This window comes from Staurois parvus, unplaced genomic scaffold (genome assembly GCF_062004578.1).
Source record: "Staurois parvus isolate SC_StPar_1 unplaced genomic scaffold, SC_StPar_1.0 ptg000332l, whole genome shotgun sequence".
Taxonomy (NCBI): Eukaryota; Metazoa; Chordata; class Amphibia; order Anura; family Ranidae; genus Staurois; species Staurois parvus.
The window spans coordinates 499697-517499 of record NW_028318128.1 but is presented as its reverse complement, the minus strand read 5'-3'; the positions used below and the strand labels follow the sequence as shown (position 1 = coordinate 517499).

At 43.7% G+C, this 17803-nt stretch overlaps 1 protein-coding gene across 5 annotated transcripts in view; it reads left to right on the top strand.

Annotated features, from left to right (window-relative positions):
* SMG7 (SMG7 nonsense mediated mRNA decay factor) overlaps positions 1-17803 on the top strand; it is a 121827-nt gene that overhangs the window by 99362 nt on the left and 4662 nt on the right. The window contains exons 18-22 of one of the 5 annotated variants that reach the window (XM_089683976.1): positions 4217-4366; positions 7771-7848; positions 7956-8115; positions 12127-12297; positions 12383-12534. In XM_089683976.1, the coding sequence (XP_089540102.1) occupies positions 4217-4366; positions 7771-7848; positions 7956-8115; positions 12127-12297; positions 12383-12534 (711 nt within the window). Of the gene's footprint in view, positions 1-4216; positions 4367-7767; positions 7849-7955; positions 8116-12126; positions 12298-12382; positions 12535-17803 lie in introns of all 5 variants that reach the window. The other 4 variants (XM_089683975.1, XM_089683978.1, XM_089683977.1 and 1 more) reach the window with 4 other exon arrangements.

Below are 17803 nucleotides of genomic sequence, written 5' to 3'. Positions count from 1 at the left end.
CCCCATCCACTCCGTGAAGTGTCCTTAGGTGAGGGACATCTTCTCTGGAGAATGATTTTTTTTTTTTTTTTCTCTAGAAAATGAGTTTTTTTTTTCTTTGGAGCTTCTACCAAGATCTTCTTCCCTAGGCTATCTAGTAGTTTTAGACCACACTGTTTGTGGCCAGTCTGTTATGTTTGCTTCAGGCATTAGATCCTGTGTTAGGCACTCACCTTTGCACTTAGCACAACATGTACGGTTAACCGCAGGGTGTTCTACAGGTCCAGGGCTGTGGTCCATTTCTGTTGTTCCCTGACCCCTTCAGAAGTATGCCCATGACGGGGGAAGCCTGGACCTACATTTCTTTGTGTATTTACACCATTTTCTGGGTTTTACTAACTCAGTCACAGTGTATAACATAGTGTATAATATAGTTCTATAGACAGGATTTAGGTGCTTTTCATTTATGGTAACCCCTTCCATTTTGTCTGCCATTTTTCAGCACAAACAATTTAAACTTGGCAGTTTCTCTCCTTTTGTCCATAGTCTCAGGAGAATGTGGTAACTGCATGCATCTTCTTGGAGGATGCTAATCCTGCGTGGTGCTTCTGATGAAAGCACACACAGCCTGTTGTTGCACTCCTGCCATTTTCTACAGACGCAACCACTGGAACACTGTAGGGGCTAAGTTACAGTGGCTGCTATATGTAGACACGCACAGCCCTATCTATTCAGCACTCTTAACTATGACACCCTTCTGGTGATCCTCTAAATTGGCAAGGGAGCACTGAGTCAAAAGGGTTGAATAGCATGCGTTTGTCAGAAGGCCTACTGGAAACTTTAACCACCGCTCAGGGTTCCCTTATCCCGGAGCAATGTCCTATCATGACACTGCTTCCATTTTCTCATCATGTCTAGAACCTTTGGTTTCCTGAAGCCAGAAACTCATACCTCTTCTATTCGACCTGATCATGTTCAGGGTTCAGAAGCAGAACCTGCTTTCCTTGAGGATATGATGGAGGAAGGTATTGAAAACCCTGATTTTTAAGCAACGTTTGCAGGGAATTTTTCCTTGCGTTTTGTGAGGAACAAGCTATGGCATAAAGCCAAATGCTCTCAACTGTGGACACACTAATTGACCAGAGGCTGCACAAAGATTGTTTTCCCATACACTCACTGATTTGTGCACTTTATGAAGACTGGCCAAATCCTGAAAATGTATTCACTCCTAATTTTTTTGCTGCTATTAATCCTTTGGAAAAAGATTTTAATAAGAAATGGATTGTTCCATTGCTGGATTTTGCCATTTCAGTTCTCAATAAAAACAGTTACAGTTCCTAATTAAGGATGTTTCCTCTTAAAGGGATTCTGTTGATAGATGTTTGAAATCCCTCTTAACCCTTTCTCTGCCACTGACATATGCCATACAGCTATAGCAGCCGGGGATGGGTGTAAATCTAACAAGCCACCTGTTAAATGCCAAGCTGTATAGGCGCTTGATCGCCTTCAAACTCCCCTGGTACATTGCTGTGACTAGGGAAGGTGCTATTGGAAAGCCATCAGGTATTTTATAGATGGAGACAATAATTAGATATGATGGAGAGAGGTTTCAAGGTTGCTGTTTAAACCCATTCATAGTTCCAAAATCAAATGAGGGCATCTGCCAAATACTGAACTTACATCTCTAAATTGATTGTCATTATGATCCAAAATTCTGAAATGGATAAGATTTGTCATTGCCTCTTTAAGACCAGAGGAATTTCTGGCATCAGTAGACATCCAAAATGCCTATTCACATATTTCCGATATCACTGTTTTCTGCATTTTTCAATTTGTAGCACCACCATTTGGGCTCTCCTCTGTACCCTAAGTGTTCACAAAAGTGCATGCCCCATTTCTTGTTCTTCTGTGAACCTAGGGTATTCATGTCAAAGGTTATCAGGACAATCGTCTACTGACTCAGCCTTGGCTACCAACACCCAGAGGACAATTCACTTTTTCAATCCTTTCACTGGTTCAGCTTTCCAAATTCTGCACTCAAGGCCTCTCACGATCTGGAGTATTTTAGTCTAAACTTGGATAAAGCTCAAGCCAGAATTTTCCTTCTCGCAGGGAAAGTTGCCTCCCTAAGGGTCCCACACAAGGACCCTCAGGTCAAAACACCACCATTGAATTAGCCTCTGCATGATGGTTCTAGGGTTGAGGGTAGCCTTCTTCAGGGCAGTTTCTTTTTTCCCATTCCCATTTCACTCTTTAATCAAACGTACTCACAATGTGGAGCACGCTTCTGGCCAGCCAGCCAAAGCTCTCCCTGACCTGGTGGATTTTCAGTCCTGCCCTAGAATTAAGAAAGCCGTCTTCTTCACACATCCTGGAAGGTGATGACAACTGATGCCAGCCTTACATTTTGGGAGGAGTTTACAGTACCCTTAAACAGTACAGTTGACTGTCCAGGGAACCTGGTCCCCACAGGATTCAAGTCTTCCCATCAACATCCTGGAACTGAGAGCCATCCAATTATGTCTACAATATTAGACTTCCTAGTCAGGGTCTAGTCAGTCAAGGCCACTGCCTTTGCCTACATAAACCATCAAGGAGGCACCAGTGGTCAAGCTGCCCTAAAAGGAACACGTTTGATGCTGTCCTGGGTGCAAGCTCACATTTCAGCTCTCTGATGTCCACATCCCTAAAGTGGGCAGTTGACTGGTGGACTTCCTAAGCCACCAAAGCCCAGATCCAGGGGAGTGATCTCCCAGAGATCTTTCAAAATCTGTCAAAGTTGGTGAAAACCAGATGTTTATCCTGGGCTCCTGGTTCAATAGCAGACTGAAGAAATTTGTAGCCAAGGCCAGGGACCCTTGAAGCTTTGCACTAGATGTTCTGGGGATTCCTTGGGTTCAATTCAAGCTGATTTTCTCCTTCCCTTTAATGAAGATCCTACATTTACTGCTGTGCAAGATAGAGGAAAGTTTTCTTGTGATTCTCATCACACGTAATTGGCCCAGAAGAATGTCATACACAGACGTACTTGTACTTTGGGCAGAATAGTCTAGTCTTGGCCTCTTCCAGATCTACTGTTCTAAGACCCCCTATTGCACTTCTTAGTTGCTGGCTTTAACAGTATGGCTGTTAAAGCCCACGTCCTAAAGGATAGGGGTATGTCTGACTCTGTTATTCCCAAAATACTCAGAGCAAGAAAATCCAACTTTCATAAGATTTACCATCGCACATAGAATGCTTGGTGCAAGGGCAGTAAGCAAAGTTTCAAGGAATACTCGCTCTTATTTTGGCCTTTCTTTTTTCTCTCCCTGACCAGCATCTGGCCCTGAGTAGCCTCAAGGGACAGGTATATGCTTTATCTATTTTATTCCAGAAACCTCTTGCCTTGCAATTCCCCATCAGGATTTTTCTTCAGGGAGTTACATATACAAATACTCCTCCAATTTAATGACCTGTGTCACCTTAGGAACTCAACCGGATGCTCTCTGTACTTCAGCTGTTGGCACTTCTGTTTCCTAGTTTGTTGCCCACCCCACAGTTTATTGGTTGTGTACGTCCTATGATCATAAAATACAATGTTGTGTACTGTATGATTAAGATAATAGGAATTTTGACTTGCCTACAAATTCCTTATATTTGAGTACAGTACAGAATACAGGCCCCTATTCCATATGTCTCTTCATCATTCCTTATTGCTTGCTAAAAAAAAAAAAGAAGCTTCATGAAGTGGTCAGCGTTAAATGGTGTGCTTTGGGGGTGGCCCTTTTTTTTTTTTTGCCAGTGCCCCATCCGCTGAAGGTAGCTGCATATAACCAATGCTCTAAGAATACAATTCCTGTACTGTTCTCCAAGAAAATGAATTTATAGGTAAGTCAAAATTTCAATTTTAATGACTGTTAAAATGCAAGATGACTTGTATAAAGTTATACTTGTCTTGGACTGGTTTTTGTGGAGCTGAACAGCTTCTTTATATGATGCATCTTAGTCTTTGTAGTACAAAGAACCTTGGACAGCTACCATATTAGAAGTTAAGGGTGATTCCAAGTTGATGTATAGAAAGTATTATTTTTGGAGTTGTACTGTGCTGCCATTTTCCTCTATCCCGAGAATGTGCCCTTCCTTTCATAAATATTCTTTATTGTTTTATATAACTTTTTCTATCGTACTTTCTCCATTTTATTTTTCTGCTTTCTCTCCTTTTTTCTCCCTTCCTTTTTTTCTGCCTGTCTCTTACTAGGAACCCAAGCGTTCCCCTCTCCTGCCCCCGGACCTGTTAAAGAGTCTGGCTGCTCTAGAGGAGGAGGAAGAGCTGGCTTTCTCCCCTCCTCCTGATCTGTACCCAGCTCTGCTCGGCCCTCTGGCCACTCTTCCTGGACGAAGCCTCTTTGTATGTATTCAATGTGGTGGACTCTCTCCTCTGCTGCTTAGTGTCTTCCTATCTTTGTCTTTTTTTAAATATGTTGCTACAGTAGATATTCTTGGTGTTCCTACATAATTTTGAATATTAAAGTACTGCTTTTTTATTTTATAATAGATGAGGTAATATAAAATGGACACATACACATGTATACCATGGTCACACTGCTGTGTCTCTAGCTCCAATTGAATTGGATCCCACACGGTCCTCTAAGCTGATGCCTCTTCTTTTTACATGGTTTTCTGCCTCCTAAAAAGAAACCTTTTTGCCTTGTGGACAGCTTTTATACCCCTAACAGGATTTTGTACAAACTCTCTGTAGTTCTCTCCTTCATTGGTTCACATTATGGGGGCATTTATAAGTTGTTCAGTGCATCCCTCTATTTTTATAGTAGTGTCTAACTTGGGCCTGTGGTGGTAGCAGTAACTTGGCTGTTCAGGCATGGGGATTAAACATCTAAACTGAGGTCAATTTAATAATCCAGGTTTATATAATAAACCAAATTCCACAAGACAGTACATTTTCTAAGTGGAATAATACACATTAGACTTTATTTTCCAGAAGTTTCTGAAAGGTAAACATTTTTGTGTAGCTCAGAGTAATACCCACTCATAATATAGTCAGAAGAGAAACTGATCGCTGTAATTCAGTTGCCTTGGGCAAATCTGACCTTTTATTTTTGGGTTCCATTTGAAAAACAGCGGAATTTTTGTTTTCCAGTATTGTAGGAAAGAAAGGTTAACAGCACTTCAGTGGGAAATGAGAAAAAAAACCTCTCCTCCAACAAGACTTTCATAAATAAAGACCATTTTAAAATAAAAACAAATTGCTTTGATCTTCACAAGTTAGAATGTGTTACTGATGTCAAAGGTGTAGGAAATTCAACACAGTCTAGTCCAGTGGTGTTCAAGCTCTGAGCCTAGTCTTGTCTGTGAGGTGTACAATCATAGGATGTGTATTCAGAGGCCATGGGTTATATGCAGCTACCTTCAAGCTATTTGGACAATGGCAAAACCTTTGCTGGGTACATTCCCCTTAGTGCACCCTCCTATAATTCCAACCAATCCATCGGACTTTAGTTTTTTGTTTTTTTTATTAGTATCCTTAGGTGATGGACCTCTTATTCTTTTCTTGACCGATTCTGTTATTTTTCTTCACTACTTCGAATGATACTTCTATCAAGATCCAACTGCTTATTGCATAAGTCCTTGGCCGTGGTCCATTCCTATGGCACCTAGACCCTGAAGACCCCTTCAGGGGTATGGCCATTGTGAAGGCTGAAGTTTGGTCCCCTTCGGGAACCTGCGGCATGGATATGGTTAGATAGGGTTTTCCTGTATTTGTGATCGTGTCCTATTTTACTTGTGGGATGTTATTTCACTTAGTGTGTTATATCCCCCTCTGGTAAATGTCCCAAAGAATTGTTTCCCTTTTTGACTTTGGCAAGTGTTTTCCCACACACATTGCCGCTTGAGTGGTTATGTAGTTGTTATCGCCTTCCTACTGGTGCATTTTAGCTGAAAACAAAAGAAGTACGTTTGCCTCTCGGTACCATCTTCTCCAGAGATGCAGACACAGGACATCTATCAGCGCCTGGGTTATACCGGATCCTTTCCCGTACATTCAAATACCTTTAATTCTGCATCCAGAACTCCACAGGGGGTCCACTCACTTAGCAGTGGCAGAGACAAAGCACAGAGGAGATGGAAAAAAGGGGCCTAAAAGAATTTGGACTGTAGACAGCACAGAGGAAACCAGAAAATGATCAAGGTGATAGCTGATTTCCTGCCCTGAGCAAAGCCCAATATTAACACAGCTCTCTTGCTCTAATTCTAGCTCCCTTTCAGGCATGTGGCAAATTGCTTATCTGTCTACAGCAGATTTTATTACAGCTGTCGGATTTCTTTTGGAAACGCTGCCTTTCTGAAACCTTCGCTGTCCAAAGCCAAAAAGCACCCTTCTGCCTCTCAGCCACCTGAATCTTTTCAGGAATATGACCTTGATCCTCCTAACCTTTTTTGAAGAAGTAATTGAGGATAAGGATGCAGGATCCTACGGACTGTTCACCGTCTGCATTTTATGATGCAGTGCATCCTAGTCTAACAACACCAGAATCAGCCAAAATAAGCTCTTATAGGCCTTAATTATTATTCTACAGGATTTAAACTCCTGATGAAGTCTAAAATGACCTTTAATCTTCACATGTAAGTTATCTGTGGCTTGCATGAGGATTGGCCAAATAACGACAATATTTTTTGCTTCCAAACTCTTTACTGAGTTTTCTTCCAATCTGTTCCAGTAGTGGATTCTACTAAATTAAATATCCCTGCTCTCTCCTTGATTCATAACCTCCAATCTACCAGCTTCACCTCATAGACAGGTAGACTTGTGGGCTTCCCTGAATCAACATCAGGCACAACGGCCTTACTTAAACCTATTCACGTCCCCAAAACTGAACGAAGGCATTCCTTGACTCAATTTTGCATGTTGGTTCTAGATCTCATAGTGATCTCCTTTTGAGGTGGCCCCTTCCCTCAGTTTCATTCCAGACTCAATTAGGGGGAACCATAAGTTAGGCAGCGTTCAACAAGGCATGCCTGATTCTCTGTTAAGTGGAGAACCACGTTTCAACGCTATTGGCCATCTATATACCAGGAGTGCAAAATTGGCAGGCAGACTTTATGAATTGCCAAGGCCTGGACTCTGGGTAGGGGTCCTTTTACCCTCCTATATTCCTGGTGCTCTGGTAGAAATGGGGTGGACATCATGGCCTCCAGATTTGGGGATGGCTCAGTATGATTACACTTCTTGCGTCCTGTACTGTAGGATTAAGGTAATGGGACATTTTTCTGTAAATTCCATATCTTGGCGTACAGTACAGGACACAGGTCCCTTTCTTCTCTGTTCCTTCTTATTGCTTGGTACAAACTGGGAGGGAGGCATTCCTAGCAAAGCTTTTGCCCATGTCCAATCACTTGAAGTTAACTGTATGAAACCTGTGGTCTGACTACACATTTTGTGTTCTGTACTCCAAAATATGGAATTTTCTGGTAAGTCAAAAATGAATTTTTCTACCTCAGTTTTTTGCTTTGTTACCTATTTTTGCCAAAAAGATATGTACTGTAAATGTGTGCATAAATGTAGGACTGTTACATTTAGTCAACCTATGTTAGTTTTCAACGATGACCTATGAAAACGGTCAGGTATCCTCTATATCGTGAGTGCCTGACACCTTGGCAAGATTTGATGGTCTTAAGTGAAGTCCATTTTTCCACTAAATCCCACCCAGATTATGCAATAATACCAGATTGCATTTTTCATGCCACTATAATTGGATCTGGCAGTGAATTCTCTTTCTCTTTCTTTTGGAGAAGTCTCTTCTGGAAAAGCCATCTGAGCTGATATCCCAGCCCCCCTCTTTCCTCTCACTTACTGGATTTTCACTGAGCCAGGTAAGGGAGGGCATTTGGAGACATGTGTTAGAGGAGTCAGGAGATGTTTAGACTTATCCAGGTTTTGTATCTAGTACTTTAACCTTTTTGTAATCTGACTTCTGCAGGAGAGGTTCCCAAGTAACAGCGTGTTTAACGAGGTGTATGGCAAACCACCATGCAGCAGCACAAAGCCAGAGTCATGTCCACCTTTTGGACAACAGGAGACATCTCTTTACTCCCTGTTTGAGGGTAAACCTTGGTCTCCATCGCTTCCAGCCAGCTCAGGTAAGTGGACAGAGATTAACTTAGTTACCCTGACAATGGTGCAAGAAAAATTAATTCATAAATAGTAATTTATTTTTGTGTTTTGATGCTTAGCAATTTTTGCTTTGTATAGATTAAAAAGGTAAATCATCTGCTTACTTATTGTGGGACAATGACGCCAAATATTCAAAGAGGAATGGCATCTTAACAGCCTGATAATGACCAAGTAGATGGTAGCAGTGGCAGATTCCACATTTTGTTCATGACTCCTTTGTTTTTGGTATATTTTCTGTCTCTATCTAATCAAATCTTAAATAACTAAGAATATGTAATTAAATTATTATTATACAGGAGTTATATAGCGCCAACCGTTTGCACAACGCTTTACAAAATGAAGGTAGACATTACAGTTACAATACAATTTGGTACAAGAGGAAACTGTTGGCTCTGCTCGTTAGAGCTTACAATCTAGAAATCTTATAAAAGCAGTGCTAGAAAGTAGTGGTGCACTTATATGAAAATTCTGTTGCCGAAAACGAAAATTCAAAATGCATTTGGCCGAAAACCGAAATGCGCAGTTTTTAAAAATAAATATATATTTTTGGGAAAAAAATACACTTTGATTAAAAAAAACTATATACTCCAATTTTTTGGAAAATATGAAAGGATGTTACGGCGAGTAAATAGATACCCAACATGTCACGCTTTAAAATTGCGCACGCTCATGGAATGGCGTGAAACTGCTGTACTTAAAAATCTGCATGGGTGATGCTTTGAAAATGTCTACAGGTTAGCAGTGTAAAGTTACAGAGGAGGTCTAGTGCAAGAACTATTGCTCTTGCTCTGATGTTCGTGGCGATGCCTCGCGTGTATGGTTTGAACACCATTTACATACGTGGGCATGGCCTACGTATGCATTCAGCACTAAGTGCGAGCACGGGGGGGGAACGGGGGCACTTTAAACTTTTTTTTGTATTATTTATTTAATGGGGGTTTTTTGCTTTTTGTTTTTTTGCACTGTCCCTTTAAAAAAAAAAAAAAAATCACTTTTCTCATCACAAAAAATGCATGCATCGCTTGTGATAGAAATAATTAGTGACAGGTCCTCTTCATGGAGAGATATGGGGTTTCCTCTGTAATGTAAAGCATTGGATCAAAAAAAAAAAAGCATTGATCTGGTGCTTTAAAAAAAAAAAAACATTGGCTGGAACCGGAAGTGACATCACTTTGGTCTTCCAAGGGCATAGAGATGAGTGGAGGCCATCTTTCCTTCACTCACCTCTATGCCCAGCACCGGGATCGCTCGTTGGTTTCTCAAGTAAGGCTGAGAACTACCAAGGGGGGAGGGGCGGGGTTTTTTTTCAGCACCTGTATCAGTGCTCTTTTTTTTTTCTTTTTTTTTTTTAATTTCGGCTGACGGCCAAAAGGGATGTTTTCAGCCTAAACGTTTCGACCACCAAAATTTTGGTGCATCCCTACTAGAAAATGTGACCTTACTACAGTCATTGGACAAGGGATATCACTTACTGCATGTGTCTGAATGTGTTTATCACTATACATAAAATGTATCACTTCCCTAAAAGTAATTTTTGACACATTGGATTTTTACGTTTCCATTTGTTCCTTGCTGAATTCAAATACAGATTTGTAGATTCTGTATCTAGTGCCGAAATATCAGATCTCATTTATGTTGGCACAAAAGCTGCTGAGAAGACAGGGTAAGCCACATAGAGAATCTGTCCACAGAGTACATCTCTGTCTGGTCAGACTTAGAAAGGAACAGCAAAGCCCATGCACTATTTTGCTTCACAAATATCTGTAGCAAGTAAATATGAAAGGCCTAAACCAGGAGTCCTCAAACTACGGCCTACGGGCCACATGCGGCCCGCCAAGGACATTTATCCGGCCCGCTGGACAGGGGCGTATCTGCCGCGAAGCAAGGGACTAGGGTTTGGCAGGTCGGGAGAGCTCGGGCGGGAGGCAGGAGGGCGGGATCAGCAATTCTAGAACAGGGGAACGTGGGCTCGGGTTATGAACCCGCACCACTCACCTGGCCTCTCTGCAGCCAGCCAGCCATCTATTCTGATCAGTGCATGCAACCATCACGGCCAGAGGGCGAAACCTAGAGCTGACCATGAAGAGGGGGAGCAAGAGAGGAGACTCCATCGCTGCATGTTTGGTATCACGGCCACGGACCCTAGATAAGTGCAATAGATGATCAATCTCCTCCCTCCCTCTCTCCCCCTTCCTCTCTCTCTCTCCCCCTTCCTCTCTCTCTCTCCCCCTTCCTCTCTCTCTCTCCCCCTTCCTCTCTCTCTCTCCCCCTTCCTCTCTCTCTCTCCCCCTTCCTCTCTCTCTCTCCCCCTTCCTCTCTCTCTCCCCCCTTCCTCTCTCTCTCCCCCCTTCCTCTCTCTCTCCCCCCTTCCTCTCTCTCTCCCCCCTTCCTCTCTCTCTCCCCCTTCCTCTCTCTCTCCCCCCTTCCTCTCTCTCTCCCCCTTCCTCTCTCTCCCCCCTTCCTCTCTCTCTCCCCCTTCCTCTCTCCCCCCCCTTCCTCTCTCCCCCCTTCCTCTCTCTCCCCCCTTCCTCTCTCTCCCCCCCCCTTCCTCTCTCCCCCCCCTTCCTCTCTCCCCCCCCTTCCTCTCTCCCCCCCCCTTCCTCTCTCCCCCCCCTTCCTCTCTCCCCCCCTTCCTCTCTCTCCCCCCCCCCCTTCCTCTCTCTCTCCCCCCCCCTTCCTCTCTCTCCCCCCCCCTTCCTCTCTCTCCCCCCCCCCTTCCTCTCTCTCCCCCCCCCTTCCTCTCTCTCCCCCCTTCCTCTCTTCCCCCCCTCTCCCCCCCCCTCTCTCCCCCCCCTCTCTCCCCCCCTCTACCCCCCCCTCTCTCTCCCCCTCTACCCCCCCTCTCTCTCCCCCCCCCTCTCTCCCCCCCCCTCCTCTCTCCCCCCTCCTCTCTCCCCCCTCCTCTCTCCCCCCCCCTCCTCTCTCCCCCCTCCTCTCTCCCCCCCCCCTCCTCTCTCCCCCCCTCCCCCCTCTTTACATTGTACACAGATCTGAACCAACAAGGTGTCCTGCATTTACCATATATTTCGCTCCATAAGACACACTTCGGGGGAAATGTCTGTGCGTCTTATGGAGCGTCCGGCGCAGTATTCCCGCCGCCGTTGTATGTCCGCAGTCTCTGGTCATCTCCTGTACTGTGTCCGCATTTGTTCATAGTTTTTTTTTGTTTTTGTTTTTTTTGTTTTTTTAACTATAGTCCGGCCCTCCAACGGTCTGAGGAACAGTGAACTGGCCCCCTGTTTAAAAAGTTTGAGGACCCCTGGCCTAAACCATTATGCACATCACCCCCTTTCTTTTCAGCCAGAGTTTAACAGTTTATTACTGTTCTTTGTGACAATTGCTTGCTTTTGTTGCCCTGTTAATGAATGTTTTCTCTTTAAAGTGTTACTAAACCCACAACAGTAAAATCAGTCTGTATATGCAGTAAAGCATGCTTGTTCTCACTGTGGAACCCAAGGGGTTAATCCTCTGCATTGTGTAAAAAGGCTGTTTGATCTTGACTTCTCTGCCCCTCCTCTTGTTCAAATGTCCACGTTGCTAAGACAGACTGAACCTGTAGCCCTTCTGCACATGCTCAGTTTAGTGTGTATTTCTAGAGAGGAGGTTTTTTTTTGGAAAGTGCATGTGATCAGCACAGGGCCAATCATCACTGTCCAGACAGAGGTCAGGGGTTTTGCATCCTCCTAATGTGAAAAGAAAACTTTAACAAGCTTTAACCAGTGCTCAGTTGAAGTCACAAGACTGCTCTAAATGCTGATGAGAAAAGGTGTTTAGCAGTTTATATATACTAAAATAATTGCATGTGTCCATGTTCTATGTTCTGTGGAAGACCAGATATAGTGAATGCAGGGTCTTGGGTTTAGTAACACTTTAAAGCACAATTTTATTATCTGAGGGGAGGTCAAGGGAATTAAAAATGCAATACAAATGTAGTACTTGTTGCTGCGTAATAAATAGCTTATTCCTTTCTCCAACAGATCACTCTACACCAGCCAGCCAATCACCTCACTCCTCTAATCCAAGCAGCTTGCCCAGCTCTCCACCCACCCATAATCACACCTCCCAGCCCTTTTCCAACTTTGGGCCTATTGGAACCCCAGACAGCCGAGATCGAAGAGCAGCTGACCGGTGGAAGAGCGACAAACCAGGTAAATATCTGTTCGTTATGACACACTGTTGAAAGATAATTATGTTGTTACCTTTGCTAAATGTGTCTTCACCCTTGTTTTCCAGCAATGGGTGGCTTTGGACTAGACTACCTATCTGTGGCTCCATCCACAGAGAACAGTTGGCGCCAAGTAAATAATTCCAGCAGTGCTAATGCCTGGGCAGTCCAGGGTAATGCAAGAGAGGACTCATCTGCTGCCCTGATGGAAAGCTTGAAGGTTAGTTAAAGTTGATCTCCAGGCAAAAAGCATTTTTGGACAGTAAATTGTGCACTCCTCCATGTTCCCATTTCTATGATATCAGTGCTATTCTCCTTTTACTTGCCTCTCTTTATATCTGGTGACCTGAACAATGTTTCTGGTTCCACCTCACTTCCTGGAGAGGGCTAAGAGTGATGTAGAACTGCTGCTGAAATTGCAGTAGAGTTGCTACTATTTCTGTTCAAGATGATGTAACATCATCCAGCATCCCCTTAAAGAAATTCTGTTGGGCCTATAGGAAAGTTTGTGATAGAGCTACTATACTCACTACTCCAGGGGGCTTTGTCTTTTACCATTTCTCTGTTAAGCACTGCAGTCTCTCCAGAATTTGAGGTGGTTCAACCTTTAACCCGTATGTGGTGATGTAGGGGGTCAGAGGATGGAACCACAGTACAGTGTAGGGGACACAAGCACCAGGCACTCCTCAAAGTGTTGAATGCTGAAGAGAGTTACAGTGGCTGCAGCACTGGACGGCAGTGGAAGTAGGAGCACGGGCCTCTGAAGATGTGATTAGACTAGGTCTTCTATTTCTTTTACCCTGGCTATCGTTTTAAGGCACGTGAAGTAAAGAAAGTTGCTATCAAGCTATCTCAGAAATGCAAGATGTCAAAACATATTATTTGATGTTGTATTAGTAAATTTTTTGTATAAATCTTATATTAATCCAACAGTACAGGAATTGTGTTCATAGTCCATAGGTTATATACAAAACTTGCTAGGTCTGCAATTACATCACACTGGTATATTTATAAGCATTCAGTACAGGACTCAGGCTTGATATTCATAGACTCTGGGTTGTAGGCTCGTAACTTCAGATGATTGGACACTAGCAAAGCTTTTTAGGACATGCCCCTGGGCACCTCTCTATAACCTTACCCCACGCTGTCTGTCTTCTGGTTTTTTTTGGGGTTTTTTTGCTGATATCCTAAGGTGATGGCTCTCATCTCCCGTACAAATTACTCTTAGCTTAATTGCTTTATTATTTTTTCTTTTAACTCTTCAATCAATGCTTCAGTCAACACTTCACTGCCTACTAATACAACAATGGAAGCTGTGATCCAGATTGTTGCAACCTTGGTAAAACTTTCGGAGCTGTACCAAGATCCCACACTGTGGTAATGGCCTGTAATATTGCTTCAGGCACTGGATCCTTCAGGGGGGGTCACCTCTGCACTTTGTGCAACGTGCATAGTTAGCTGCAGGGTTCTATGCTGGTCCAGGGTCGTGGTGCATCCCTATGAAACACTGACCCTTAGGACCCCTTCAGGGGTATGCCCACTGTGACAGTCGAAGCCTGGACCCTATATAGGGACCAGTGTATTGGACCAGTAAGGCAGGGTCACCCTGTATCTTTGACCGTTATTCTAAAAAAACAATTCTATGTTTGAAACGTATTCACTTTGCAGTGTACACTTTTCAAACTTGGTGCTAAAACTAACCACACATAGTCTTATGTGGATGACCAGGTGTTGCATCACACCACATCTTGCACACGTTACCGCATTTTCTGCCTAGACCCCTTATGAGGTACTCAGGACTTTCTCCCACCCTTTTTGCCATGAGGTCTTTGCTAGAGGATAGTCTGCACCCAGTTCGCTGCGTATTGTTTCTTGGATATGCCTACCCTATATTCCACACTCCGTATACCCTCACCGTTGGCTATCGTTGAGACTAGCTGAAAGGGAGCCACAGCAAAAACTCAGACAAACATTCACTCTGGCGAAGGCCTGCACAACACTCAGCCTTAGAGTGATGTTGCTTTCTTTAGAGCCTTTTCCCTTGGAGCAGCATCTGATTTTAACTCTGGTCTCTGCATTTGATTCTAATTCTATTTATAGCATGCATTAAGCTGCCTACCTGACTAAGGCCAGTTTTTCCGCATCTGTGTCACAATTTCTCAGACAGCCAGCTGCTTTAATGCATTCATCACTGTCTAGGGCTCCAAAACACCAGAATCCTTTGCATCCCAATATGCCCTGCCTAGGAGAGGTGGAGATAAAAGAGGGAATAAAGAGAACCCGGAGGTAGTGTTAGAGCCTCTTCTGCCTCTTATACGCCTGAGCTTGCAGCTTCATGCAATATGCCAGTATGGATATGCTGTGCACAAAAGCCAAGCTTAATCCTATGTCTTGCTATATCTCTGTGTAAAAAGAGACCTTCTAAATCTAAAGACATCCCCTTTGCATGAAACATTGTATGGGCAATTTATGACAGTTGAATCAATCCAGAAAAGATGCTCACTCCTCTCTGAAAATCATTGTAGAGCTCTGTCCAGTGGAAAAAGTTCACTAAAAAGTCATCTATTATGGTAGTTGATCCTGTCCTTTCAGTCTCAAGCATGTTGCTTCATATAAAGTTTCTGCAGATAGGAGGTTTGAGATACACTTAAAGGCTCTCTTTACACTTTGCAGACCCAGCATTGCAACTAAGTATCACTGCAGTTTGTCAAACTGCAGCTAACTGGACTAGTGCAATGAACAACCAATGCAATCCTGTATTTCAGGGCCGTGCTTTAGCTGAGCAATTACTATCTGTCTAAAAATGTGGGTCATTACTAGTTGTGGGGCATCCACAAAACAGCAGAACAATTTCAATGGCTCCAATCTACATTCACACATGCATAATCTTGAGGCTCAAAGCCTGGTCACCTAAAGCTGTCTGTAAAAAGACACTTCATATGTGTGCCAATTGATGTCTCTTTGGTGAGGCACTTGGCAAATTCATCAAAGATGTCAGAGAGAAGAGGGAAAATTCTTCCCAACCATGTAAAATTCAACCTCCCATACCTCCCCCCCCTTCCCCTTTTACCTTTTAAAAACACACAGCATCTCACTGCTTTATCAGGTTTAAAAATCTAACCGTAAGCTCAGCACCTTCTTTCAGCCTAAGACTTGGGCCACAAAACCCACAGAGTCTTTCCCAAAGCCCTCATCCCTCACTCTTCAAGACGGTGAGACTTTTATTGCAGTTTTCTTCACTCTGGGTCACAGATGTCCCAGACCTGTGGATTCAATTGGTGGTTTCAAAGGGGTACAAAATAGAGTTCAAAACTCTACCTCTTCAACGCTTTCTTCTCTTAAATCAACCAAAATCTGCCAAAGGACAGTAACATTTACAGAATGCCCTGAGCCATCTCTTGTCCAGGGAGTAATTGTGCCAGTACACCTATAGGACAGGTTCAGAGGATTCTCTTCAAACCGGTTACCAAAGGCTAGCGGGGGTACTTGTCTTACCCTGGACCTACAGCCTTGGCCACAAGCTTTAAGAATGACACACACATTAATTTGCCTGCAAGGAAACACGTGCAGTCATCATTGATTTGCACAAAAAGGGAATCAACAGGATATTGCTGCTACTAATATTGCACCTAAATCAACCATTTATTGGATCATCGTGAACTTCAAGAACAGAGGTTCAGTTGTTTTAAAGGAGGCTTTAGGGTGCCCAATAAAGTCCAGTAAGTGCCAGGACCGTCTTGTAAAGTTGATTCAGCTACGGGATCGGGGCACCGCCTTTGCAGAGCTTGCTCGGGAATAGCAGCAGGCAGGTGTGCGTGCATCTGCACGTACAGTGAGGCAAAGACATTTGGAGGATGGCCTGGTGTCATGAAGGGCAGCAAAGAAGCCACTTCTCTCCAGGAAAAACATCAGGGACAGACTGATATTCTGCAGAAGGTTAAAGGGATTGGACAGCGGAGTGAATAACTGGAAAGCAGATTACCTCAGTTTCCACAGCCTGGATTAGAGGGAATGGGCATTTCACCCAGACATCTTCAACATATGTCAAAGATGGAGATCTTGCATATTGACATCCTGGCCTCTCCAAATTCAACAACATACTGCCTGTTTGTGGCCAGGCCCAAGACTTTTAGCACTGGCTACCCCCTTAGTGCAAATTCTACTTCATCTGCTCCACAAGATAGAGCAAGAGAAAAAGCCTGGTAAACCAACTTACTCAGACTACTAGATGACCCCTGCCCTCCTCCCAACAGGCCAGACCTGCTGTCCTAGGTCCTTCTGTTCTATCCTGCTTCTCAGTCTCTGGTTTTAAAGGCATGCAGCACCCTGTGTTCCTTGGGATCTTAACTTGGTTTTCTCTTCCTTACAGAAACCACCCTTTGAACCCATCAGGGATATCCCCTTAGATGGCACCTCCTGCAAAGTGGCCAAAAAGTTTGCTATCACATCTGTCAGACATGTCTTTCAGTTGGTGGCTCTCTTTAAAGTATTCTTTCCTGAAGCCATCCTTTCTTCCTAAAGTAGTATCAGTCTTCCACCTCAATGAAGACATTGTCCTTCCTTGTTCCCTGCCTCAAAGCACCCAAAGGAAATTTCACTTCACTGCCTGATTGTAGTTGGAGCTATAAGTCTATCTCAAGGCAGCAGCTTTGATCAGGAAGACTATTTCTCTTTGTCCTGCCCTCAGGACCACCCTGCTTCCAAGTCCACCATCACAAGATGGATAATAAATCTGATCGCTAGAGCTCACACTCTCAAGGTCAATTCTCCTCCTGTGATTTTATGTGCCCATTCCACCAGATTGGTGGGAGTTTCCTGGGCATTCCAGTATCTTTACCACTATATCTACATGTAGATCAAAATTCCAGTACAAGACATCTGTAGCCCAGCCTTGTAAGGCAGCTACCTGGTCTGCTGTTTGTACCTTTTTAATGTTCTTCAAGGTGGATGTCCAATCTTCTGCAGATGCAGCCTTCATCTGTAAGGTTCTTTTAGCGGCACCCTGGTTTGGATCTATAGACCCTTCTTGTTGTTGAGCCTGTTGGCACAGTTCTGTTTTGCCTAGTTTTTGCCCACCCTTCTCATTCATTTTTTGGGGACGTCAGGGTAGGGCTCACAATGTTTTACCAAGGTTGTGCCAATCCGGATCACTGCTTCCATTGTTGTATTAGTTGAAGAGTTGATGAAGCTTTGGTTGAAGAATTCAAAGATTACATAATAAATTGGGCCAAGAGTACTTTCTTTGTAAGGAAGAAGACACTACAGTAGTAAAAAACTGAGGACTGAGCGGGATAGGGTTATAGGGAGGTGCCCTGGGGTCATATTCTCAAAAGCCTTGCCAGTGTCCAACCACCTGAAGGTACAGTCTTATAACCCAGGGTCTATGAATTTGACATACATGTAAACTGCATATTTTGGAGTACAGGATACAACCCACAACTTCTTCCATTCCTTACCCTGTATTGCTTGTTACAAAACTGAGGGCTCGC